This window comes from Oncorhynchus keta, chromosome 19, assembly GCF_023373465.1.
Source record: "Oncorhynchus keta strain PuntledgeMale-10-30-2019 chromosome 19, Oket_V2, whole genome shotgun sequence".
Lineage (NCBI taxonomy): Eukaryota > Metazoa > Chordata > Actinopteri > Salmoniformes > Salmonidae > Oncorhynchus > Oncorhynchus keta.
This window is the reverse complement of record NC_068439.1, coordinates 84,132,333-84,157,452: the sequence shown is the minus strand read 5'-3', so window position 1 is coordinate 84,157,452 and position 25,120 is coordinate 84,132,333. Positions and strand designations below refer to the sequence as shown.

General features: G+C 47.9%; 1 protein-coding gene across 1 annotated transcript in view; it reads left to right on the top strand.

Moving 5' to 3' along the window:
- Positions 1-18,676: 18,676 nt before the first annotated feature.
- The window catches only part of LOC127909564 (myotubularin-related protein 9-like), a 57,491-nt gene continuing 51,047 nt past the window's right edge, over positions 18,677-25,120 (top strand). Inside the window, 4 exon segments of the mRNA XM_052471649.1 lie at positions 18,677-18,787; positions 19,964-20,170; positions 21,515-21,623; positions 24,223-24,348. Of these exon segments, the coding sequence (XP_052327609.1) occupies positions 19,989-20,170; positions 21,515-21,623; positions 24,223-24,348 (417 nt within the window). The 5' untranslated portion in view covers positions 18,677-18,787; positions 19,964-19,988.

Genomic DNA, 25,120 nt, shown 5'->3' with positions numbered 1-25,120 from the left:
GTCCAGTCTCACCTTGTTCTCAACAGGCACAGCCAGTCTGTTTCTCCTGTGTCTTGTCCATGTTCAGTCTCACCTTGTTCTCAACAGGCACAGCCAGTCTGTTTCTCCTGTGTCTTGTCCATGTCCAGTCTCACCTTGTTCTCAACAGGCACAGCCAGTCTGTTTCTCCTGTGTCTTGTCCATGTTCAGTCTCACCTTGTTCTCAACAGGCACAGCCAGTCTGTTTCTCCTGTGTCTTGTCCATGTTCAGTCTCACCTTGTTCTCAACAGGCACAGCCAGTCTGTTTCTCCTGTGTCTTGTCCATGTTCAGTCTCACCTTGTTCTCAACAGGCACAGCCAGTCTGTTTCTCCTGTGTCTTGTCCATGTCCAGTCTCACCTTGTTCTCAACAGGCACAGTCAGTCTGTTTCTCCTGTGTCTTGTCCATGTTCAGTCTCACCTTGTTCTCAACAGGCACAGCCAGTCTGTTTCTCCTGTGTCTTGTCCATGTTCAGTCTCACCTTGTTCTCAACAGGCACAGCCAGTCTGTTTCTCCTGTGTCTTGTCCATGTTCAGTCTCACCTTGTTCTCAACAGGCACAGCCAGTCTGTTTCTCCTGTGTCTTGTCCATGTTCAGTCTCACCTTGTTCTCAACAGGCACAGCCAGTCTGTTTCTCCTGTGTCTTGTCCATGTTCAGTCTCACCTTGTTCTCAACAGGCACAGCCAGTCTGTTTCTCCTGTGTCTTGTCCATGTTCAGTCTCACCTTGTTCTCAACAGGCACAGCCAGTCTGTTTCTCCTGTGTCTTGTCCATGTTCAGTCTCACCTTGTTCTCAACAGGAAGTCAGTCTGTTTCTCCTGTGTCTTGTCCATGTTCAGTCTCACCTTGTTCTCAACAGGAAGTCAGTCTGTTTCTCCTGTGTCTTGTCCATGTTCAGTCTCACCTTGTTCTCAACAGGAAGTCAGTCTGTTTCTCCTGTGTCTTGTCCATGTCCAGTCTCACCTTGTTCTCAACAGGCACAGCCAGTCTGTTTCTCCTGTGTCTTGTCCATGTCCAGTCTCACCTTGTTCTCAACAGGAAGTCAGTCTGTTTCTCCTGTGTCTTGTCCATGTCCAGTCTCACCTTGTTCTCAACAGGAAGTCAGTCTGTTTCTCCTGTGTCTTGTCCATGTCCAGTCTCACCTTGTTCTCAACAGGCACAGCCAGTCTGTTTCTCCTGTGTCTTGTCCATGTTCAGTCTCACCTTGTTCTCAACAGGAAGTCAGTCTGTTTCTCCTGTGTCTTGTCCATGTCCAGTCTCACCTTGATTGATAACATATCTCTTGGAGCGCCAGAATATACATGAACAGCGGACAGTCATTTTTACCTGGTCAAAAACCTCCGTATCCTGGTCAAAAACCTCCGTATCCTGGTCAAAAACCTCTGTATCCTGGTCAAAAACCTCTGTATCCTGGTCAAAAACCTCTGTATCCTGGTCAAAAACCTCCGTATCCTGGTCAAAAACCTCTGTATCCTGGTCAAAAACCTCTGTATCCTGGTCAAAAACCTCTGTATCCTGGTCAAAAACCTCTGTATCCTGGTCAAAAACCTCCGTATCCTGGTCAAAAACCTCTGTATCCTGGTCAAAAACCTCTGTATCCTGGTCAAAAACCTCTGTATCCTGGTCAAAAACCTCTGTATCCTGGTCAAAAACCTCCGTATCCTGGTCAAAAACCTCCGTATCCTGGTCAAAAACCTCCGTATCCTGGTCAAAAACCTCCGTATCCTGGTCAAAAACCTCTGTATCCTGGTCAAAAACCTCTGTATCCTGGTCAAAAACCTCTGTATCCTGGTCAAAAACCTCCGTATCCTGGTCAAAAACCTCTGTATCCTGGTCAAAAACCTCCGTATCCTGGTCAAAAACCTCCGTATCCTGGTCAAAAACCTCCGTATCCTGGTCAAAACCTCCGTATCCTGGTCAAAAACCTCCGTATCCTGGTCAAAAACCTCCGTATCCTGGTCAAAAACCTCCGTATCCTGGTCAAAAACCTCCGTATCCTGGTCAAAAACCTCCGTATCCTGGTCAAAAACCTCCGTATCCTGGTCAAAAACCTCCGTATCCTGGTCAAAAACCTATGTATCCTGGTCAAAAACCTCCGTATCCTGGTCAAAAACCTCCGTATCCTGGTCAAAAACCTCCGTATCCTGGTCAAAAACCTCCGTATCCTGGTCAAAAACCTCCGTATCCTTCTCAGCCTGAAGGTGGTCCTCGGAGGCGATCTGGATCTGGTTCGATAACTTCCACATCAGGTGGGGTTTCAGCGATCTGAAAATACCTTATACAAAAATAGCAATAGACCAACAACACTAATAGACAAACAACAACAACACTAATAGACAACAACAACACTAATAGACAAACAACAACAACAACAACAACACTAATAGACAACAACAACACTAATAGACAAACAACAACACTAATAGACAACAACAACACTAATAGACAAACAACAACAACAACACTAATAGACAAACAACAACACTAATAGACAAACAACAACACTAATAGACAAACAACAACACTAATAGACAAACAACAACAACAACACTAATAGACAAACAACAACACTAATAGACAACAACAACACTAATAGACAAACAACAACACTAATAGACAAACAACAACAACAACACTAATAGACAAACAACAACACTAATAGACAACAACAACACTAATAGACAAACAACAACACTAATAGACAAACAACAACAACAACACTAATAGACAAACAACAACACAAATAGACAAACAACAACACAAATAGACAAACAACAACACTAATAGACAAACAACAACAACAACAACACAAATAGACAAACAACAACAACAACAACACTAATAGACAAACAACAACAACAACACTAATAGACAAACAACAACAACAACAACAACAACAACAACACTAATAGACAAACAACAATGGAAGATATTGAAATATGTCTGATTTTCTACCATAGAAAAACAATAACAACGACTTGTCAATCAAAAAATAAAAACCTTGGTCACAACCTATGATATCCTTATCTTGTTCCGAAGTTCATGACCTCAAAACGACCTTGGCAGAACCGTAGGTATTGAAGATGTCCAATATTGCCTTGCCAGTCTTGTCCTTGATGGGTATCAATACAAAATAAAAATAAAATACATTTTTGGTTCCAACCACCCTTTCTAATGGGGTTACACAAGGGGATCTAGAGTTAAGCACAATCTCTTCCTTTACTGACTTTAATGGGTATTGGCTCCACCCACTTGGTAAGGCGATTGGTCGTCATCAGACCAATCAGCTGTTGCCATTCCTGGAGTATAGTGAAGAGTCTGATGAGTTCCACCACTAACATTTACAGTGAGATTAGAAGATGACTTTATTCTTACCCATGTCTGTGTCATACAGTACACAGATTTTAATATTTGTAAGGATACTCACACACACACACACACACACACACACACACACACACACACACACACACACACACACACACACACACACACACACACACATTCAATAATGTTGAACTCTGCTGTGGTCAAATAAAGCATCTTATCAGGGCAATATGTGAATTTGTGGCAATTTACCGATCATGTGCCATGGTGAAACAACCGATGGGCTTCAACTCCACCACCAGTCTTCACCCTCTCAAACGTCTGGCAGACTAGACAGGTACTGATGGGCTTCAACTCCACCACCAGTCTTCACCCTCTCAAACGTCTGGCAGACTAGACAGGTACTGATGGGCTTCAACTCCACCACCAGTCTTCACCCTCTCAAACGTCTGGCAGACTAGACAGGTACTGATGGGCTTCAACTCCACCACCAGTCTTCACCCTCTCAAAGGTCTGGCAGACTAGACAGGTACTGATGGGCTTCAACTCCACCACCAGTCTTCACCCTCTCAAAGGTCTGGCAGACTAGACAGGTACTGATGGGCTTCAACTCCACCACCAGTCTTCACCCTCTCAAACGTCTGGCAGACTAGACAGGTACTGATGGGCTTCAACTCCACCACCAGTCTTCACCCACCACCAGTCTCAAACGTCTGGCAGACTAGACAGGTACTGATGGGCTTCAACTCCACCACCAGTCTTCACCCTCTCAAAGGTCTGGCAGACTAGACAGGTACTGATGGGCTTCAACTCCACCACCAGTCTTCACCCTCTCAAAGGTCTGGCAGACTAGACAGGTACTGATGGGCTTCAACTCCACCACCAGTCTTCACCCTCTCAAAGGTCTGGCAGACTAGACAGGTACTGATGGGCTTCAACTCCACCACCAGTCTTCACCCTCTCAAACGTCTGGCAGACTAGACAGGTACTGATGGGCTTCAACTCCACCACCAGTCTTCACCCTCTCAAACGTCTGGCAGACTAGACAGGTACTGATGGGCTTCAACTCCACCACCAGTCTTCACCCTCTCAAACGTCTGGCAGACTAGACAGGTACTGACCTATAAGCACAAAGTGACACATTGAAACATTGTGTGCTCTCTGATATGACATTCATTGAAATCATAATCATTTCAGATATGATACAATGCGATTGATAAACAAAAAGATTATTTCACTTGCCCCAGCTGTCCTCATCCTTGACAATTCCACGCCAGAAGAAGTGTAGGTTGATTTTGGCAATCATGCTCTTCACTCCCGAAATGGCCAGCATGCATCTCGGTCAGCATGGCCTCCTCCTCCTCCTCCTCCTCCTCCTCCTCCTCAGTGAAAGTCACCCTGCTGTGTGGCTGGCCATCCTTCCCCCGTAGGTAGATATGATTGATTAACAAGTTGGAGGACAAGAGTTGTTGAAATACTCTTGTCTAAGTGCATTGACACTGCTGTCTCTCTCTGTTTCTCTCTCTTCCCACCTCTCTCTTTCATCCTTTCTCTCTCTGTTTCTCTCTCTTCCCACCTCTCTCTCTCTTTCATCCTTTCTCTCTCTGTTTCTCTCTCTTCCCACCTCTCTCTCTTTCATCCTTTCTCTCTCTGTTTCTCTCTTCCCACCTCTCTCTCTTTCATCCTTTCTTTCTCTGTTTCTCTCTCTTCCCACCTCTCTCTTTCATCCTTTCTTTCTCTTCTTCTCTCTCTTCCCACCTCTCTTTCTCATCCTGTCTCTCTCTGTCTGTCTGTTTCTCTCTCTCTCTCCTCCCACCTCTCTCTCTTTCATCCTTTCTCTCTCTGTTTCTCTCTCCTCCCACCTCTCTCTCTTTCATCCTTTCTCTCTCTGTTTCTCTCTCTTCCCACCTCTCTCTCTTTCATCCTTTCTTTCTCTGTTTCTCTCTCTTCCCACCTCTCTCTTTCATCCTTTCTTTCTCTGTTTCTCTCTCTTCCCACCTCTCTCTTTCATCCTTTCTTTCTCTTCTTCTCTCTCTTCCCACCTCTCTTTCTCATCCTGTCTCTCTCTGTCTGTCTGTCTGTCTGTCTGTCTGTTTCTCTCTCCTCCCACCTCTCTCTCTTTCATGCTTTCTCTCTCTGTTTCTCTCTCTTCCCACCTCTCTCTTTCATCCTTTCTCTATCTGACTCTCTCTCTTCCTGTTTCTCTCTGTCTGTCAGTGTGTCTGTCTAGCAAAGACACCCAGTAAAGGTAAAGTGAAACAACCACTACTGCTCTAAAAATGTAATGCCATTTGTAGCCATTGTTCTCTCTCTTACGTTTTATCTTAACAAGATATGATCACGGTTGTTTTATACTGTTAACCTTGGTTTATTGGGCGTTACTGCCAAACAGTAGCCTGTATTGAGTTTGGTTAATAAACCTGGAATTGGTCAACCCCCACAGCGACCGGCAGAGGAAGCCCAGCGACCGGCAGAGGAAGCCCAGCGACCGGCAGAGGAAGCCCAGCGACCGGCAGAGGAAGCCCAGCGACCGGCAGAGGAAGCCCAGCGACCGGCAGAGGAAGCCCAGCGACCGGCAGAGGAAGCCCAGCGACCGGCAGAGGAAGCCCAGCGACCGGCAGTGGGATAAAGTTGAAGCAAGAGAGTTTTTGGCCGATATTGTGCTCTTTTTTTCTCATTGACTAAATATTTGATCTCCTTACAGGTTTTCAGTTTCAAAAGCTATAAACTGTAACAAACAGAGTGGACTGCATTTTGTTATTTGTTTTTTGTTTTGTTTAGAAGGAGTTCAAGGGCAAATTAGTTATTACACTTCACAGAGTTAGGTGTTAGAAAATGGGAGGGAACCCCAGAGACAAGAGAAAATGGGAGGGAACCCAGAGACAAGAGAAAATGGGAGGGAACCCAGAGACAAGAGAAAATGGGAGGGAACCCAGAGACAGAGAAAATGGGAGGGAACCCCAGAGACAAGAGAAAATGGGAGGGAACCCAGAGACAGAGAAAATGGGAGGGAACCCCAGAGACAGCGAAAATGGGAGGGAACCCAGAGACAGCGAAAATGGGAGGGAACCCCAGAGACAAGAGAAGATGGGAGGGAACCCCAGAGACAGCGAAAATGGGAGGGAACCCAGAGACAAGAGAAAATGGGAGGGAACCCAGAGACAAGAGAAAATGGGAGGGAACCCAGAGACAAGAGAAAATGGGAGGGAACCCAGAGACAAGAGAAAATGGGAGGGAACCCAGAGACAGAGAAAATGGGAGGGAACCCAGAGACAAGAGAAAATGGGAGGGAACCCAGAGACAGCGAAAATGACCGTTTCGTCCACGCTGCAAACCTGTCTGCAGCCCTGCCGAAGCACATGGGCATCAAGTACAGGGAACGGTTTGACGAAAACAAAATATGGCAAAACGCATCTGGTGTATATATGGCATTGGCTCAGATCAAGTGTAGTTACTTTGACAGTGCTGCACTTGATCGGAGAAGCGATCGTAGGCCGGAGGGCGCCCGGGAAATTGTGTTTTTATTTCTGTTTAAAATTATTGTCATTTTGTTGTATTGTTTCACCATTGTTTTTTTGTCCTGGGTTAGGTGGTGGTTTTGGTGGAGGGCTACAGGTGCACCAGCACCTGTAGGGTGAGTTTAAAAGGCCCTCTGGTCTTTTCTTTTCTTATTTTATTTAATTGTAGTCTTTTCCCTTGTTGTCCTGTTTTGCATCTCTCCTCCCCCTTGTATCCTACCCTCCCCCCCCTTTGCTCTCCCTATTGTTTTGAGTTTGGTGTGGCCTGCTAGCCGGAGTTGCCTTTTGGCTTGTTGCCTGCTAGCTTTAGCTGGGTCAGCTAGCCTCTTGGCTCTTCAGGCGAGGCAGGCTTTGTTTGCTTGTTTGTTTGTTTGTTGTCTGTTTGTCTGACTAGCCTCTGTTGTTTTTTGTTGCCAACTGGGGGACTTTTTGCTGGCTGGCCTGCTAGTTTGCTAGCTTAGCCTGGCCTACTGGTGAGGCTTGCTAGCTTAATTGCCCCACGTTTTTGGCAGGTGTCGCTCGTTAGTGTGTCTCCTTTTGTTATCCCCATATCCCCGTGTTTGTGGTTGTGAGGCCTCTTGGCTTGTAGGCCTGCCAGCTGGTAAGCTTAGTCTGTCCGGCTGGTGTGGCCTGCTAGCCTCCAAGCCTGTGTCTAGTGTCATTTACCCTTGTCTCCCCCTTGTGTCCTTCCCCTTGTGAGAAAAATAATTTAGAAAAACAAAAAAAAACAACCCCCCTTGTGTCCCTTCCCATTGTCAACAAAATTAGCTTGGTGCTGTGTTAGATAGTTGTTGTGTGTTCCGGGGTGCTGGTAGGCCCTGTTTAGCATAGCCTGGCTGAGCCTGCCAGCTCCCTTGGTTGTCCTACACTTTCCCCCCCTTTTTTTGTCTTTCCCTTCCCCCAACCCCACTTCCCTTCCCCCAACTCCACCTCCCCTCCCCCACTCCATTTACCCTTCCCCCACTCCCTTCACTTGCCCCTCCCCCTTTCCAAACCCCCCTCCCCCTTTTTCCCTTCCCCTCCCCCCCCTTTTCACTGGTGTTGGGTTGTAAAGGGAGTGGGCCTCCATCATGTCAGCAGCACAGGCTGGCATGAGGAGGCACCATGCAGTGCGCCTCCTTTTAAAGGAGAAGGGAGGGAAAATAATGGAGTTATCCCGATTGGATTTCTCCAGAAAATTCCTCCAGAAAGAACTCGGTTTCCACCCCGCGCAGGTAAACTGCATCCTAGCCCTCCCCTATAGGAAGGGCTTCGATGTCAGTTTTGCCAACGCCAGCTTCCTGAGGGAGTTCTGGGGAAACTCCAGAACTCCCTGAACACCCAGGGGTCCCTCACAGCAATGTTCGAGGTGACCAAGCTGACGGACAATAGCATTAAAACCGTTATTGTCCGTATGTACAACGAAACCGTACAGCCGGAGGACGTTGCAGTATGGCTGGACAGGTACTGCAACGTAAAGGGGCCCCTTATCCAGGTAAAAGACCTTGACGGGATCTGGACAGGGGCCTGGAGGGTCACTGTCCAGCAAAGGGAGGACCCTGGGGGCTATGGTGGGTTGAAAGCCATCCCATCCACCATAGTCCTCGGAGAGAACAGGGGCCATGTTCACTACCAGGACCAGCCCAAGCTGTGCCGTAAGTGTGGTGAACATGGCCACCTGGCAGACGCCTGTCAAAAGGTCGTCTGCATGAAGTGCCGGGAGGTGGGCCACCGCTACGAGGAATGCACGAACGGAAGGTCGTGCAACCTCTGTGGCGAGCGGTCCCACCTCATCCGCGACTGCCCCTCCTCCTGGGCCAACAGGGCCAAGTTCGGAAGGAGGGAGTGGGCGGCCGCGGACCGGGCTTCGGAGCGCCGGAGGGCCGAAGCGGCAGTTGCCGAGGTGGTAGTGGAGGAGCCGGTGGTGGTGGAGGAGGTGGTAGTGGAGGAGCCGGTGGTGGTGGAGGAGGAGGTAGTGGTGGAGCCGGTGGTGGAGGAGATAGTGGTGGAGCCGGTGGCTGTAGTGGAAGGCGCGGAAGGAGCAGTGGTGGAAGTAGCGGGAGGAGAGGACAAAACCCTCCCCACCCCAACCCCCCTGCCCCAGACTAATGTGACCCCTGAAGGAGAAAGGGCCGAGAAAGACGGCTCTGGAGAGATCTTTAGTGAAAGCTCCCCAAGTGGGTCAGACATTATAGGGACGGTGTCGGAAAGCACCAGGGAGACAGAGTCGGGAGACATGGGAGAAGGGGGGGAGATTCTGGAGGAACACCTCCCCCCACGTAAAAGAAATGCTGAGGAGCTCTCCGACCCCGAACAGGGCGAGGAGAAAAAAGGAAAGGTGGAATGGGAGAGCTCCCAGGGGGAGGAAGAATTTAGAACCTTCCCTCCAACTCCCCCAATCAAGTCTCCTTTTTAAACCCAGTTTTAACCTCCTCTCCCTTCCACCCCCCTTTACCCCGGAGGGAGAGAGAGAAATCACCAGAAAAATAATCCCCTTTTAACTGTTCAATGCCTTTTCTTTTAGCACTGTTTTTACTCACCCCTTTTATGGCTTTTAAAATCACCACAATAAATGTAAGGAGCGTAAAAACAGAAATGAGAGCACAGTCGGTTTTATCCTTTTTAGAAAGGTTTAACTCAGATGTGTTTTTATTACAGGAGTGTGGTCTACCCTTTTTATCCTCTTACAGCAAATGGGAGGATAAGTGGCAGCACGGGCCCTCCCTTTGGAGTGGCTCAAATTTTAACAAGAACGACGGTGTTGCCATTTTAATCAAGACCCCACAGGTGGTGGTGAAGGGGAGCACGGTGTTGGTAGGTGGGCGTGCTCTTTTAGCCAATTGTACTTTTATGGGGAGGGATTTTAACGTGCTAAACGTATATGGTTTTAATGATAAACATGACCGGTGCGCACTTTTAGAGGACCTGCAGTCCCACATGCTAGGGAGGGATCCTCTAGTGGTGGGTGGGGATTTTAATTGTGTTTTAAGTAGAGCAGACAGGAGAGGGGCAGGAGAGGATTTTAAGGTAGACAGGTCAAGTGTTTTATTGCAAGGGTTGTGCAGGGATTTTAAACTGACGGACTGTTTTAAAACCCTGCATCCAAGAGAGGAGGGCTTCACCTGGACCAGTGGTGACGGCACCAGAGCCTCTCGCATTGACTATCTGTTTACCCGGGACTGTCCCCCAACTGATGCTAGAATAACCCCTGCTTTCTTCTCAGATCACGTAATGCTGACGTGCACCCTTTCACTAACCTCGGGTGTGACTGTGGGAAGAGGGCCCTGGAAATTGAACTGCTCCCTGCTAGAAGATGATAGAGTAGTTAGCCAGTACAGAGAGCAGTTCAGCCAGTGGCAGACGCTACAGGACTTTTTTGACACACGAGCACAGTGGTGGGAAATGGTGAAGGGAAGGACGAGGACTTTCTTTAGAGAGATAGGAAAGGAAAAAAGCAAGGCAAAAGATAGACGCATGGTGGGACTGCAAAAGCGACTGGAAAGGTATTTTAACTTACGCCAACAGGGCTTTGATTTTAACCAAGAAATTAAAGAAGTTAAAAAGGAAATGGCATTTTTAGCAGAACAGAGAAGCAAGGGGGTTATTTTAAGAAGCAAGGAAAGGGAATTAGAAGAGGGGGAGAAGTGCACTAGGTACTTTTTTAAGAAAATAGTTAGCCAGGGTAGGATTATGACAGGATTGAAAAACAAGGACGGGGTTTTAAAAACAGACACAGAGGGAATAAAGGAAGTGGTCGAGGACTTTTATGGGGAACTGTTTGGGGAAAAAGACGTGTGCGAGGGAACAATGGGGGACCTTTTAACATATCTTGACAAGACCTTACCCAACACGGACGACCTGAGAAAAGACCTGACGAGGACAGAAATCGACCAAGGACTGAAACGTTTTAAGAGGGGTAAATCACCGGGGAGGACGGCCTCCCTTGGAGTTTTATCTGACCTTTTGGGATGTTTTAGCCGACGAACTTTTGACTGTTTTTACTGACTTCGAACACCTCGATAGACTACCCGACAGTTTTAGAGTGGGGATCGTGACTCTTTTATACAAGAAAACGACAGGACAGACCTGAAAACTGGAGACCGATTACCCTTTTAAATTTTGATTGTAAACTTTTTACCAAAGTTTTAACACTCAGAATGTCTTCTGTTTTAGGGGAGGTGATCCACCCGGACCAAACCTGTGCCGTGCCCGGAAGGAAGATCACGGACAGCCTGATACTGATCCGAGATGCCATCTGTTATGCGAGAGACAGAAATATGCGGCTTGTAGTCCTAAATTTAGATTTTGAAAAAGCCTTTGATCGGGTCTCGCACCAGTACCTCTTTAAGGTACTGCAAAAAATGGGTTTCCCGGACAGGTTCTTAGCTTGGGTGGGACTGCTGTACGGGGATATCACCAGCAAAATCCTTGTAAACGGGCATTTGTCAAAAGCAGTGGGAGTACACTGCGGCGTCCGTCAGGGCTGTCCTTTATCTCCTCTTCTGTTCGTGGCCTGCATTGAACCACTGGCACAGGTCTTGAGAAGGGACCAACGGATCAGTGGGGTGGGTATCCCGGGGAGTGGGGGGATGACCGCCAAGTGCGTATTTTACATGGACGACGTCAACATTTTATGCACTGACCTTTTATCCGTCGACAGGACTCTGGACAGGACTGACTGGTACGGACGAGCCTCTGGGGCGAGACTGAACAGAGACAAGACAGAGGCCCAATTCTTCGGACCGTGGGCAGACCCAGACTTGACCAGACTACCTTTGACAGTCAAACTGACGGACATAAGGGTACTGGGGGTAAAGTTTGACCAGGAGGGAGGAGGGAGTGGGAACTGGAGTGGGATCCTGGGGACAGTAAGACAGAGACTGGGTTTTTGGGGACTACGACAGCTGACTTTTGAGGGCAAGGTTTTAATCATAAAAGCTGTGATTTTACCTGTGCTTTTATTAATCAGTTCTGTTTTTATCCCCCCGAAGGAGTATTTTAGCCCTGGAGCGGATGCTGTTTTATTTTCTGTGGGGAAGCAAGTGGGAGAGGCTGAGGAGGGAGGTGGTCAAGAGGCCCAGGTCCAAGGGGGGAAAGGCTTGCCTGACCTCTACTTGTTCCTGGGCAGCCGCTACACAGCGTTACATCTGACTCTGGCCACCTCCCGGTCAATAACAAGACACAGGCCCTCGCACGGTTCTGGCTGGGATCTTACCTCAGGACTCTGAGGCTGATCCCAGTCGACCTGCGAGCCCCAGTCTCTTTCCTGCTCCCCACCCACTACGTCCAGCTCCAGAAATTTTTAAGACATTTCAAACTGGAAAAGGAAGCAGTCACGGTTTTAACTAAACACCGCTCTCTTCTCTCTCTTGTGCAGGAACGGGAACCAGTGTGTCCAGTGCGCGGGCTCGCTATAGGCGAGCCCACAACGGTCTGGCGCAACGTGGCCCATCCTGCACTCCTGAATCGGCATCGGGACCTGTCCTGGATGGTCGCCCACGAGATCCTCCCGGTCAGGGCCGTTATGCACTCACGGGGCATGGCGAGGACATCCGCGTGCCCCCCGACCGGGCTGCGGCCAAGAGGAGTCGGTGAGGCACATGCTCTGGGAGTGCAGAGCCGCCAGGGACCTGTGGAAGGAAGCAGGCCCCCTGATCACCTCGTGTCTGCCAGCAGGGGAGGACCTAACACCTCAGCTCGTGCTGTACGGGGTGGGCCGAAGGCCCATTCCACCGAAGGCCTTCACCAAGTTCTGGCCCACCCTCACGTGTCTGAAGGAAGCACTGTGGTCCTCCCGTAACCTGCTGGTAGCAAAAAACGTAGCGACCACCCCCCAGGCAGTGGCCATGGTAGCCACGGAAGCCCTGGGGTGGTACGAACGGAAGGGGGCCTCGACCCCAGGCGAAGGGTCCCCCACAACACCCTAGGTCCCTGCGGCCACGGCCTGACAGCGCTGCGGCGCCTAGGGCGATGCGCCTAGGGGAGGGATCTCCTCTGGGCCCCGAAGGACGGGACGATGGTCTATTCGGGAGAGCAGGATGAGGCGAGCTTGATAAGGACTCACCCCGCTCCTGTACAAGCGATTGAAGACAGCCTTTTAACAAAGTGACTTTTTAACATGTTTCTAACGTCTTAAAAATGTTTTATCCTTGTTGAATCATTTTGTACACATTTTAAATGGCTTTTACAGATTTGATGTTTTTACAAAGAAAGTACTTTTTATTTATAGTTGTTGTCATTGGTTTTAACAACATGTACTTTTAACAAATTTAAATGTAAATTCAAATGCTGTGTTTTATGCCTTGTAGCCGTTTTTATGTGTATAAATGATTAAATGAATGTACGAGCTGTTTTTAAAGGAATGGTGCTAATAAAACTTTTCCAAAAGAAAAAAAATATATGGCATTGGGATGAAAGCATCGGGGAGATAAGTAATTTCAGACACTTATTGAGACTTGAAGGAATTATTTTTAGTGTGAAGGCTTGGGGGTTGTGACATTTCTGGGGGCTGAGTAGACCTCACCTCGTCTGCCCCATATAGCCCCGTCTAATATACTAAACAGAAAGCTGGTCAGTCAACCCTTTTAAAAATGTCCTTAAAATGTCGAAAATGCTCGCTGACTGTACATGTGATGTTTATTATTCAGGAAAAGGCAAAGAACTCAACAGTGATTGAAAATATTTACTCAAACATAATTGGTTACTCAATGAAAATATTTACTCAAACATAATTGGTTACTCAATGGGCAATGTGGTTGTAATTGTCGTTGCATTTGAATCAAGGCTTTGATCATTTAAACTATGTGCCTACTTTTTGAAGGTTGTTTGGCAATCAGATGAAAAACATCATTGTATTCATGGCACATGAATGCAATGGGGCGGCAGGGTAGCCTAGTGGTTAGAGTGGAGGGGCGGCAGGGTAGCCTAGTGGTTAGAGTGGAGGGCGGCAGGGTAGCCTAGTGGTTAGAGTGGAGGGGCGGCAGGGTAGACTAGTGGTTAGAGTGGAGGGGCGGCAGGGTAGCCTAGTGGTTAGAGTGGAGGGGCGGCAGGGTAGCCTAGTGGTTAGAGTGGAGGGGCGGCAGGGTTGCCTAGTGGTTAGACTGTAGGGGCGGCAGGTAGCCTAGTGGTTAGAGTGTAGGGGCGGCAGGTAGCCTAGTGGTTAGAGTGTAGAGGAGGCAGGGTAACCTAGTGGTTAGAGTGGAGGGGCAGCAGGGTAGCCTAGTGGTTAGAGTGGAGGGGCGGCAGGTAGCCTAGTGGTTAGAGTGGAGGGACGGCAGGTAGCCTAGTGGTTAGAGTGGAGTGGCAGCAGGGTAGCCTAGTGGTTAGAGGAGGGACGGCAGGTAGCCTAGTGGTTAGAGTGGAGCGGCAGCAGGGTAGCCTAGTGGTTAGAGTGGAGGGCGGCAGGTAGCCTAGTGGTTAGAGTGTAGAGGAGGCAGGGTAGCCTAGTGGTTAGAGTGGAGGGGCGGCAGGGTAGCCTAGTGGTTAGAGTGTAGGGGCGGCAGGTAGCCTAGTGGTTAGAGTGGAGCGGCAGCAGGGTAGCCTAGTGGTAAGAGTGGAGGGGGCAGGGTAGCCTAGTGGTTAGAGTGGAGGGGCGGCAGGGTAGACTAGTGGTTAGAGTGGAGGGGCGGCAGGTAGCCTAGTGGTTAGAGTGTAGAGGAGGCAGGGTAACCTAGTGGTTAGAGTGGAGGGGCAGCAGGGTAGCCTAGTGGTTAGAGTGGAGGGGCGGCAGGTAGCCTAGTGGTTAGAGTGGAGGGACGGCAGGTAGCCTAGTGGTTAGAGTGGAGTGGCAGCAGGGTAGCCTAGTGGTTAGAGGGGAGGGACGGCAGGTAGCCTAGTGGTTAGAGTGGAGCGGCAGCAGGGTAGCCTAGTGGTTAGAGTGGAGGGGCGGCAGGTAGCCTAGTGGTTAGAGTGTAGAGGAGGCAGGGTAGCCTAGTGGTTAGAGTGGAGGGGCGGCAGGGTAGCCTAGTGGTTAGAGTGTAGGGGCGGCAGGTAGCCTAGTGGTTAGAGTGGAGCGGCAGCAGGGTAGCCTAGTGGTAAGAGTGGAGGGCGGCAGGGTAGCCTAGTGGTTAGAGTGGAGAGGCAGCAGGGTAGCCTAGTGGTTAGAGTGGAGGGGCGGCAGGGTAGCCTAGTGGTTAGAGTGGAGGCGGCAGGGTAGCCTAGTGGTTAGAGTGAAGCGGCAGCAGGGTAGCCTAGTGGTTAGAGTGGAGAGGAGGCAGGGTAGCCTAGTGGTTAGAGTGTAGGGGCGGCAGGTAGCCTAGTGGTTAGAGTGGAGTGGCGGCAGGATAGCCTAGTGGTTAGAGTGTAGAGGAGGCAGGGTAGCCTAGTGGTTAGAGTGTAGAGGAGGCAGGGTAGCCTAGTGGTTAGAGTGGAGGGGCGGCAGGGTAGCCTAGTGGTTAGAGTGGAGGGGCGGCAGGGTAGCCTAGTGGTTAGAGTGGAGGGCGGCAGGGTAGCCTAGTGGTTAGAGTGGAGGGGCGGCAGGGTAGCCTAGTGGTTAGAGTGGAGGGGCGGCAGGGTAGCCTAGTGGTTAGAGGGAGGGGCGGCAGGGTTGCCTAGTGGTTAGAGTGGAGGGGCGGCAGGGTAGCCTAGTGGTTAGAGCGGTGGACTAGTAACCGGAAGGTTGCAAGTTCAAATCCCTGAGCTGACAAAGTACAAATCTGTCGTTCTGCTCCTGAACAGGCAGTTAACCCCACTGTTCCTAGGCCGTCATTGAAAATAAGAATTTGTTCTTCACTGACTTGCCTAGTTAAATAAAGATCAAATTAAATAACCTAAATAAATAAATTAAATAAAATAAAATAAAATGCTGCATATGGAACATTTCAGCCCATGAAACATGGGACAAACACTTTACATGTTGCGTTAAAAAATCAATAACAAATCCCATTCAAAATCTGTGTATTTAAGCTAGAGACAGGACATAGTGATTTGGAGGCCCCAGGCAGTGGCCACGCCCTCCCCCCACTGGTTTTAATGGGTTTTACAGTAAAGGTGTTATTTAACTGTATTATTTAACCCATAAAGCTTATTTCTCACAATTGTTGTGCACAATTGTGTTTATATCCATGTTAGTGAGCATTTCTCCCTTGCCAAGATAATCCATCCCCCTGACTGGTGTGCCATATCAAGAAGCTGAATAAACGGCATGATAATTACAAAGGTGCACTTTGTGCCGGGGACAATAAAAGGCCATTCTAAAATGTGCAATTTTGTCACACAACACGATGCCACAGATGTCTCAAGTTTTGAGGGAACGTGCAATTGGCATGCTGACTGCAGGAATGTCCAATTAAATGTTAATTTCCCTTAAGTCGCCTCCAACGTAATTTTAGAGAATTTGGCAGTACACCCAACCAGCCTCTCAACCGCAGATCACATGAAGCCACGCCAGCAAAGAACCTCAACATCCGTCTTCTTCACTTTCGGGATCATCTGAGACCAGCCACCCAGACAGCTGATGAAACTGAGGAGTATTTCTGTCTGTAATAAAGCTCTTTTGTGGGGAAAAACTCATTCTGATTGGCTGGGCCTGGCTCCCAAGTGGGTGGGTCTATGCCCTCCCAGTCCCAACCCATGGCTGCGCACCTTGCCAATCATGTGAAATCTATAGATTAGGGCCTAATGAATTAATTTCAATTGACTGATTTCCTTATGAACTGTAACTCAGTAAAATCATTGAAATTGTTGCGTGTTGTTTTTATATTTTAGTTTGGTGCTGCATCCATGGCAAAGTCTCACTAGCGCCACCTGCTGGTTTCTCAAACTTCAGTTTCAGGATATGAAAGCTCAGTCGCTGACTTTAATTCAAATAGTTAGATTAGATACACATAGTGCCAGTCGAATGTTTGGACACACATACTCATTCAAGGGTTTTTTCTTTATTTTTTGCTATTTTCTACATTGTAGAATAATAGTGAAGACATGAAAACTATCAGATAAAACATATGGAATCATGTAGTAACCAAAAAAGTGTTAGAAATAATCAAAATATATTTTATATGTGAGATTCTTCAAAAGCAGACACCCTTTGCCGTGATGACAGCTTTGCAAACTCTTGGCATTCTCTCAACCAGCTTCATGAGAGTCACCTGGAATGCGTTTCAATTAAAAGGTGTACCTTGTTAAAAGTTAATTTGTGGAATTTCTTTCCTTCTTTATGCGTTTGAGCCAATCAGTTGTGTTGTGACAAGGTAGGGGTGGTATACAGAAGATAGCCCTCTTTGGTACAATACCAAGTCCATTACAGCTCAACTACTCAAAGAGAAAAGACAGTCCATCATCCCTTTAAAACATGAAGGTCAGTCAATCTGGAAAATAACGTTGAAAGTTTCTTTAATTGCAGTCGCAAAAACCATCAAGTGCAATGATGAAACTGTCTTTCATGATATCCCGCCACAGGATATCACGTTACCTCTCCTGCAGATGATACTGTAATGACCCTGGGTTTATAGGCGTGGATATCGACTCTGCTGCTCGAGCTTTTGCGGCACAGTCAATAGCGCGCTGGACTTCGGGCTAGAAGGTCGAGGGTTTGAGACCTGCGCCCAGCCTGTTTCATTACATTGGTGTCAGAGGTGATCGGACCTTGCATCCACGCCGGTGAGCGCTTTCCTATAAGACGTAGAGTCGCAAGCTAGTGCAAGAACGCGCTCTTTTAAAGGAGGGAGTAGTGTAACGACCCTACGTTTATAGGCGTGGATATCGACTCTGCCGCTTGAGCATGCTTTTGGGGTACAGTCAATAGCGCACTGGACTTTGGGCTAGAAGGTTGAGGGTTTGAGGCCTGCTCCCTGCCTGTTTCATTACAATATGTTAACCAGAGTTAACTGCTTCTCAGATTTGCAGCCCAAATAAATGCTTCACAGAGTTCAAGTAACAGACACATCTCAACATCAACTGTTCAGAGGAAACTGTGTAAGTCAGGCCTTCATGGTCGAATTTCTACAAAAAAAAAACACTACTAAAGGACACCAATTAGAAGAAGAGACATGCTTGGGCCAGGAAACAAGAGCATTGGACATTAGACCAGTGGAAATCTGTCCTTTGGTCTGATGAGTCTAAATCTGAGATTTTTGGTTCCAACCACCGTGTCTTTGTGAGACGCAGAGTAGGTGAATGGATGATCGCCGCATGTGTGGTTTCTACCGTGAAGCATGGAGGAGGAGGAGGTGTGATGGTGTGGGGGTTATTTCCTGGTGACACTGTCTGTGATGTATTTAGAATTCAAGGCACACTTAACCAGCATGGCTACCACAGCATTCTGCAGCGATATGCCATCCCATCTGGTTTGCACTTAGTGGGAATATAATTTGTTTTTCAACAGGACAATGACCCAAAACGCCTCCAGGCTGTGTAAGGGCTATTTGACCAAGAAGGAGAGTGATGGAGTGCTGCATCAGATGACCTGGCCACCACAATCACCCGATCTCAACCATAATTGAGATGGTTTGGACCACAGAGTGAAGGAAAAGCAGCCAAAAAAGTGCTCAGCATATGTGGGAACTCCTTTCAGACTGTAGAAAAAGCATTCCTCATGAAGCTGGTTGAGAGAATGCCAAGAATGTGCAAAGCTGTCATCAAGGCAAAGGGTGGCTGCTTTTGAAGAATATCAAATCTCAAATATATTTTGATACACTTTTTTTTGGTTACTACATGAATCCATATGTGTTATTTGATCGTGTTGATGTCTTCGCAATTATTCTACTATGTAGAAAATAGTAAAAAAAGAACAAAAAACCCTTGAATGAGTAGGTGTGTCTGAACTGTTGACTGGTGCTGTATATGTAACATCTATAGTGTCGTTGTGAATTAGAAATAGTTTTCCATTGATTGGCATCGGAACCATAATGTCAGTTGTCCTCTTGTTCCAGTCGGCATGTTTTTGTGTTCCCACTTCATTCTCACTCAACCAGTAACATTTTTGGTCAAACATCAGCAGAGGTGCCAGGTAAGGATGCTGGTGTTTACACAAGTTACATTTAAAATCTAAATGTGTTGTTGTTGGACGTGTTGATTAACCAATGTATCGGACAAAGATATTATTATCAGCTTTGCTACACTTTCGGGTTGCAGTGTCTACGCAGTTAGCTAGTTAACCTGAGATAGGAAGTTAGCTCTCTAGCTAAATCTGTCATTCGTTGATAGAAACTCAACTATGGTCTCCACCGCTCGCTACTTTATTCCGTTACCTGTATAAAAGCCGTCTGTCAGGAACCAAAGATACACGTTTTGTATGAACTTAAAATGATCTAATATCAGCCTACTAGCTTGCGTACGTCGTTAGTTAGCTAGCTAGATGCCTAGCCGGTCGCTAATGTTAGTGGAGCTAAGAGATGTGGCTTTCTAAACAACTGGCTACTCGGGAAATCAATTCAATTACTGGCTTTATTGGTATATGTTAAATATACAGAAGTGAAATAAACACAAATATACAGTAAACATTAGACTGCATAGAAGTTCCAAAAATAAATAGGATTACAAATGTCATTAAAACAATATCAATTCAATTCAAGGGCTTTATTGGCATGGCATGTGTTAACATTGCCAAAGCAAGTGAGGTAGATAATATATAAAGTGAAATTAACAGTAAACATTACACATATCTCCAACTGGGACAAATCGATTTGAACAGTCAACCAACTCGGGTCTCTTTCTTGAACTCCGACCCGAAGATCACCGATGTCTTGATTTGACCTCGTATTTTTCCGAGTTCGTAGTTTGTTTTGAACGCGGCATGAGGGCTGTCACTCCTACCACCCGAGTTGGTTAGTTATCTAATCTTATGGTGCTTTCAATACAACTAATGCCGCGTTCAATACAACTGCGAACTCGGAAATCGCCGATTCCTGAACGTTCAATCTACATGGGAAGTCGGGGCGGAAACGAGCTCCCGGACTGTTGAAAAATCGACTTGAATACTCATCCAACTCAAGGGCTATTTATAAAACTCTGACCTGAAGGTCACTGCCATCATGATTTGTTTTGAACTCGGGGGGATAAAATAAAAAAAGGTGACAGACACACTAAATATTATTAAACATACAGAGTGCATCTGAGTGGACTATCTCTGGTTAATGAACAAATACAAAAAGGTGAGCTAACTCACACTATCGCCGTATGGTAGGCTGTCTGTGTCTCTGTTTTAGGAAATGGAGTTTGCTGAGCTGATTAAGACTCCCAGAGTGGATGGGGTGGTGTTGAGGAGACCCTTCCTTCCCACAGTGGAGGGAACTCTCTGTCTGACAGGACATCACCTCATACTGAGCTCCAGACAGGACAACACAGAGGAACTCTGGCTGCTGCATGCTAACATCGACGCCATAGAGAAGAGGTGGGTGGTCGGTAGCTCAGGCTCAGCTTCAGGCTGCTGCATGCTAACATCGACCCCATAGAGAAGAGATGGGTGGTCGGTAGCTCAGGCTCAGCTTCAGGCTGCTGCATGTTAACATCGACCCCATAGAGAAGAGGTGGGTGGTCGGTAGCTCAGGCTCAGCTTCAGGCTGCTGCATGTTAACATCGACCCCATAGAGAAGAGGTGGGTGGTCGGTAGCTCAGGCTCAGCTTCAGGCTGCTGCATGCTAACATCGACCCCATAGAGAAGAGGTGGGTGGTCGGTAGCTCAGGCTCAGCTTCAGGCTGCTGCATGCTAACATCGACCCCATAGAGAAGAGGTGGGTGGTCGGTAGCTCAGGCTCAGCTTCAGGCTGCTCCATGCTAACATCGACCCCATAGAGAAGAGGTGGGTGGTCGGTAGCTCAGGCTCAGCTTCAGGCTGCTCCATGCTAACATCGACCCCATAGAGAAGAGGTGGGTGGTCGGTAGCTCAGGCTCAGCTTCAGGCTGCTGCATGCTAACATCGACGCCATAGAGAAGAGGTGGGTGATCGGTAGCTCAGGCTCAGCTTCAGGCTGCTGCATGCTAACATCGACCCCATAGAGAAGAGGTGGGTGGTCGGTAGCTCAGGCTCAGCTTCAGGCTGCTGCATGCTAACATCGACCCCATAGAGAAGAGATGGGTGGTCGGTAGCTCAGGCTCAGCTTCAGGCTGCTGCATGCTAACATCGACCCCATAGAGAAGAGGTGGGTGGTCGGTAGCTCAGGCTCAGCTTCAGGCTGCTGCATGCTAACATCGACCCCATAGAGAAGAGGTGGGTGGTCGGTAGCTCAGGCTCAGCGTCAGGCTGCTGCATGCTAACATCGACCCCATAGAGAAGAGGTGGGTGGTCGGTAGCTCAGGCTCAGCTTCAGGCTGCTGCATGCTAACATCGACCCCATAGAGAAGAGGTGGGTGGTCGGTAGCTCAGGCTCAGCTTCAGGCTGCTGCATGCTAACATCGACCCCATAGAGAAGAGGTGGGTGGTCGGTAGCTCAGGCTCAGCTCCAGGCTGATGCATGCTAACATCGACCCCATAGAGAAGAGGTGGGTGTGTGTGTACAGGACAAACACAATGGGGTTGTAGGGGGATATTTGGGGTTAGGGACTTGCTAGTAGGTATAAAGACCTGAGTGTCAGGGTTGAGGATGGGGTGAGGGGTTAGGATCAGGGGTGAGGGTTTGGGATCAGGGTGAGGATGGGGTTAGGATCAGGGTGAGGGTAAGGAGGGGTTAGCATCAGGGGTGAGGGGTTATGATCAAGCTTAGGGTCAGTGTTAACCTTCTCCTCCCCCTGTCTTCAGGTTTGTGGGGTCTATGGGCACCATCATAGTCAAGTGTAAAGACCTCAGGGTGATTCAGCTGGATATCCCTGGCATGGAGGAGTGCCTCAACATCGCCAGCTCTATCGAGGTGAGGAGGGACTATAGTCTCCCATGTTTTATATAAAAACATCAATGGAATGAATAGGAACAATGCAGGTTGACCAGTAAACTAGCCTCTGGTATCAATCCCAGCGTGGAGATAGACCTCTAGAGGAGTTTCTCTGTGGTTCTAATCTCATTCACAGACACTTCCGCCTAAATGCCTGGTCTGGTGGACCAACGAGTCAAACTTGGCATTCGTCAGCCGACGCACAGACAGTCGGAAGAACCCCCCACCTCCAAATAAGTAGTCTTAATCTACCCACCAATCCTCTCCGACAACACCTTCCCTCTAACTCTCCCCTTTACACTAGCAAAGCACAGATTCACACATCAGTCATGTGATTCGCTAAAATTAATTGATGAATTGATGACAAATACTTTAGTCAGTAGGTCCCTCAGAATTCTACGGTCACTCCCACTAAAGGTCAACTCTGAGTGGTTGCTGTCCCAGGCTTGTATGTGCTGTGCACAATAACCTGGGGAGGAGGTTAGCTATGGTTCTCAGGCTGTGGTCACATTCTCTATGAAGTGTGCACTCGTTCACTACAGAGTGCACACTCAACGTAATACCTGCTCTCTTCCTCTAGGTTCTGTCCACTCTGGACTCGGTCTCTTTGATGTACCTGCTCAACCTAATACCTGCTCTCTTCCTCTAGGTTCTGTCCACTCTGGACTCGGTCTCTTTGATGTACCTGCTCAACGTAATACCTGCTCTCTTCCTCTAGGTTCTGTCCACTCTGGACTCGGTCTCTTTGATGTACCTGCTCAACGTAATACCTCCTCTCTTCCTCTAGGTTCTGTCCACTCTGGACTCTGTCTCTTTGATGTACCTGCTCAACCTAATACCTCCTCTCTTCCTCTAGGTTCTGTCCACTCTGGACTCTGTCTCTTTGATGTACCTGCTCAACGTAATACCTGCTCTCTTCCTCTAGGTTCTGTCCACTCTGGACTCTGTCTCTTTGATGTACCTGCTCAACGTAATACCTCCTCTCTTCCTCTAGGTTCTGTCCACTCTGGACTCTGTCTCTTTGATGTACCTGCTCAACCTAATACCTGCTCTCTTCCTCTAGGTTCTGTCCACTCTGGACTCGGTCTCTTTGATGTACCTGCTCAACGTAATACCTGCTCTCTTCCTCTAGGTTCTGTCCACTCTGGACTCGGTCTCTTTGATGTACCTGCTCAACGTAATACCTCCTCTCTTCCTCTAGGTTCTGTCCACTCTGGACTCTGTCTCTTTGATGTACCTGCTCAACGTAATACCTCCTCTCTTCCTCTAGGTTCTGTCCACTCTGGACTCTGTCTCTTTGATGTACCTGCTCAACGTAATACCTCCTCTCTTCCTCTAGGTTCTGTCCACTCTGGACTCGGTCTCTTTGATGTACCTGCTCAACCTAATACCTCCTCTCCTCTAGGTTCTGTCCACTCTGGACTCGGTCTCTTTGATGTACCTGCTCAACGTAATACCTGCTCTCTTCCTCTAGGTTCTGTCCACTCTGGACTCGGTCTCTTTGATGTACCTGCTCAACGTAATACCTGCTCTCTTCCTCTAGGTTCTGTCCACTCTGGACTCGGTCTCTTTGATGTACCTGCTTAACATAATACCTCCTCTCTTCCTCTAGGTTCTGTCCACTCTGGACTCTGTCTCTTTGATGTACCTGCTCAACCTAATACCTCCTCTCTTCCTCTAGGTTCTGTCCACTCTGGACTCTGTCTCTTTGATGTACCTGCTCAACGTAATACCTGCTCTCTTCCTCTAGGTTCTGTCCACTCTGGACTCTGTCTCTTTGATGTACCTGCTCAACGTAATACCTCCTCTTTTCCTCTAGGTTCTGTCCACTCTGGACTCGGTCTCTTTGATGTACCTGCTCAACGTAATACCTCCTCTCTTCCTCTAGGTTCTGTCCACTCTGGACTCGGTCTCTTTGATGTACCTGCTCAACGTAATACCTCCTCTCTTCCTCTAGGTTCTGTCCACTCTGGACTCGGTCTCTTTGATGTACCTGCTCAACGTAATACCTCCTCTCTTCCTCTAGGTTCTGTCCACTCTGGACTCTGTCTCTTTGATGTACCTGCTCAACCTAATACCTGCTCTCTTCCTCTAGGTTCTGTCCACTCTGGACTCTGTCTCTTTGATGTACCTGCTCAACCTAATACCTCCTCTCTTCCTCTAGGTTCTGTCCACTCTGGACTCGGTCTCTTTGATGTACCTGCTCAACGTAATACCTGCTCTCTTCCTCTAGGTTCTGTCCACTCTGGACTCGGTCTCTTTGATGTACCTGCTCAACGTAATACCTCCTCTCTTCCTCTAGGTTCTGTCCACTCTGGACTCTGTCTCTTTGATGTACCTGCTCAACCTAATACCTCCTCTCTTCCTCTAGGTTCTGTCCACTCTGGACTCTGTCTCTTTGATGTACCTGCTCAACGTAATACCTCCTCTCTTCCTCTAGGTTCTGTCCACTCTGGACTCGGTCTCTTTGATGTACCTGCTCAACGTAATACCTCCTCTCTTCCTCTAGGTTCTGTCCACTCTGGACTCTGTCTCTTTGATGTACCTGCTCAACCTAATACCTGCTCTCTTCCTCTAGGTTCTGTCCACTCTGGACTCTGTCTCTTTGATGTACCCACTCTTCTACCGGCCCATGTTTCAGGTCATCGAGGACGGATGGAAGTCTTTCCTTCCAGAGGATGCTTTCAAAGACCTGGAGTCCATGGTATGTAGTAGGGCTTCCCTGTTCACCCTGGAACCTGCTGAGATAATACGAATACGATGAGTCTACAAAACATTAAGAACACCTTCCTAATATTGGTATGTAGGGCTGCCCTGTTCACCCTGGAACCTGCTGAGGTAATACGATGAGTCTACAAAACATTAAGAACACCTTCCTAATATTGGTATGTAGGGCTGCCCTGTTCACCCTGGAACCTGCTGAGGTAATACGATGAGTCTACAAAACATTAAGAACACCTTCCTAATATTGGTATGTAGGGCTGCCCTGTTCACCCTGGAACCTGCTGAGGTAATACGATGAGTCTACAAAACATTAAGAACACCTTCCTAATATTGGTATGTAGGGCTGCCCTGTTCACCCTGGAACCTGCTGAGGTAATACGATGAGTCTACAAAACATTAAGAACACCTTCCTAATATTGAGTTGCACCCTCTTTTTGCCCTCAGAACAGCCTCAGTGCGTCAGGTCGTGGACTCTACAAGGTGTCAAAAGCGTTCCACAGGGATGCTGGCCCACGTTGATTCACACGGATGTCAAGTTTGCTGTATGTCCTTTGGGTGGTGGACCATTCTTGATACACACAGGAAACTGTTGTGTGAAAAACCCAGCAGTGTTAGTTTTTGACACAAACCGGTACACCTGGTTATTACCACCATACCCCATTCAAAGGCACTTAAATATTATCAAATCAAATCAAATTTATTTATATAGCCCTTCGTACATCAGCTGATATCTCAAAGTGCTGTACAGAAAC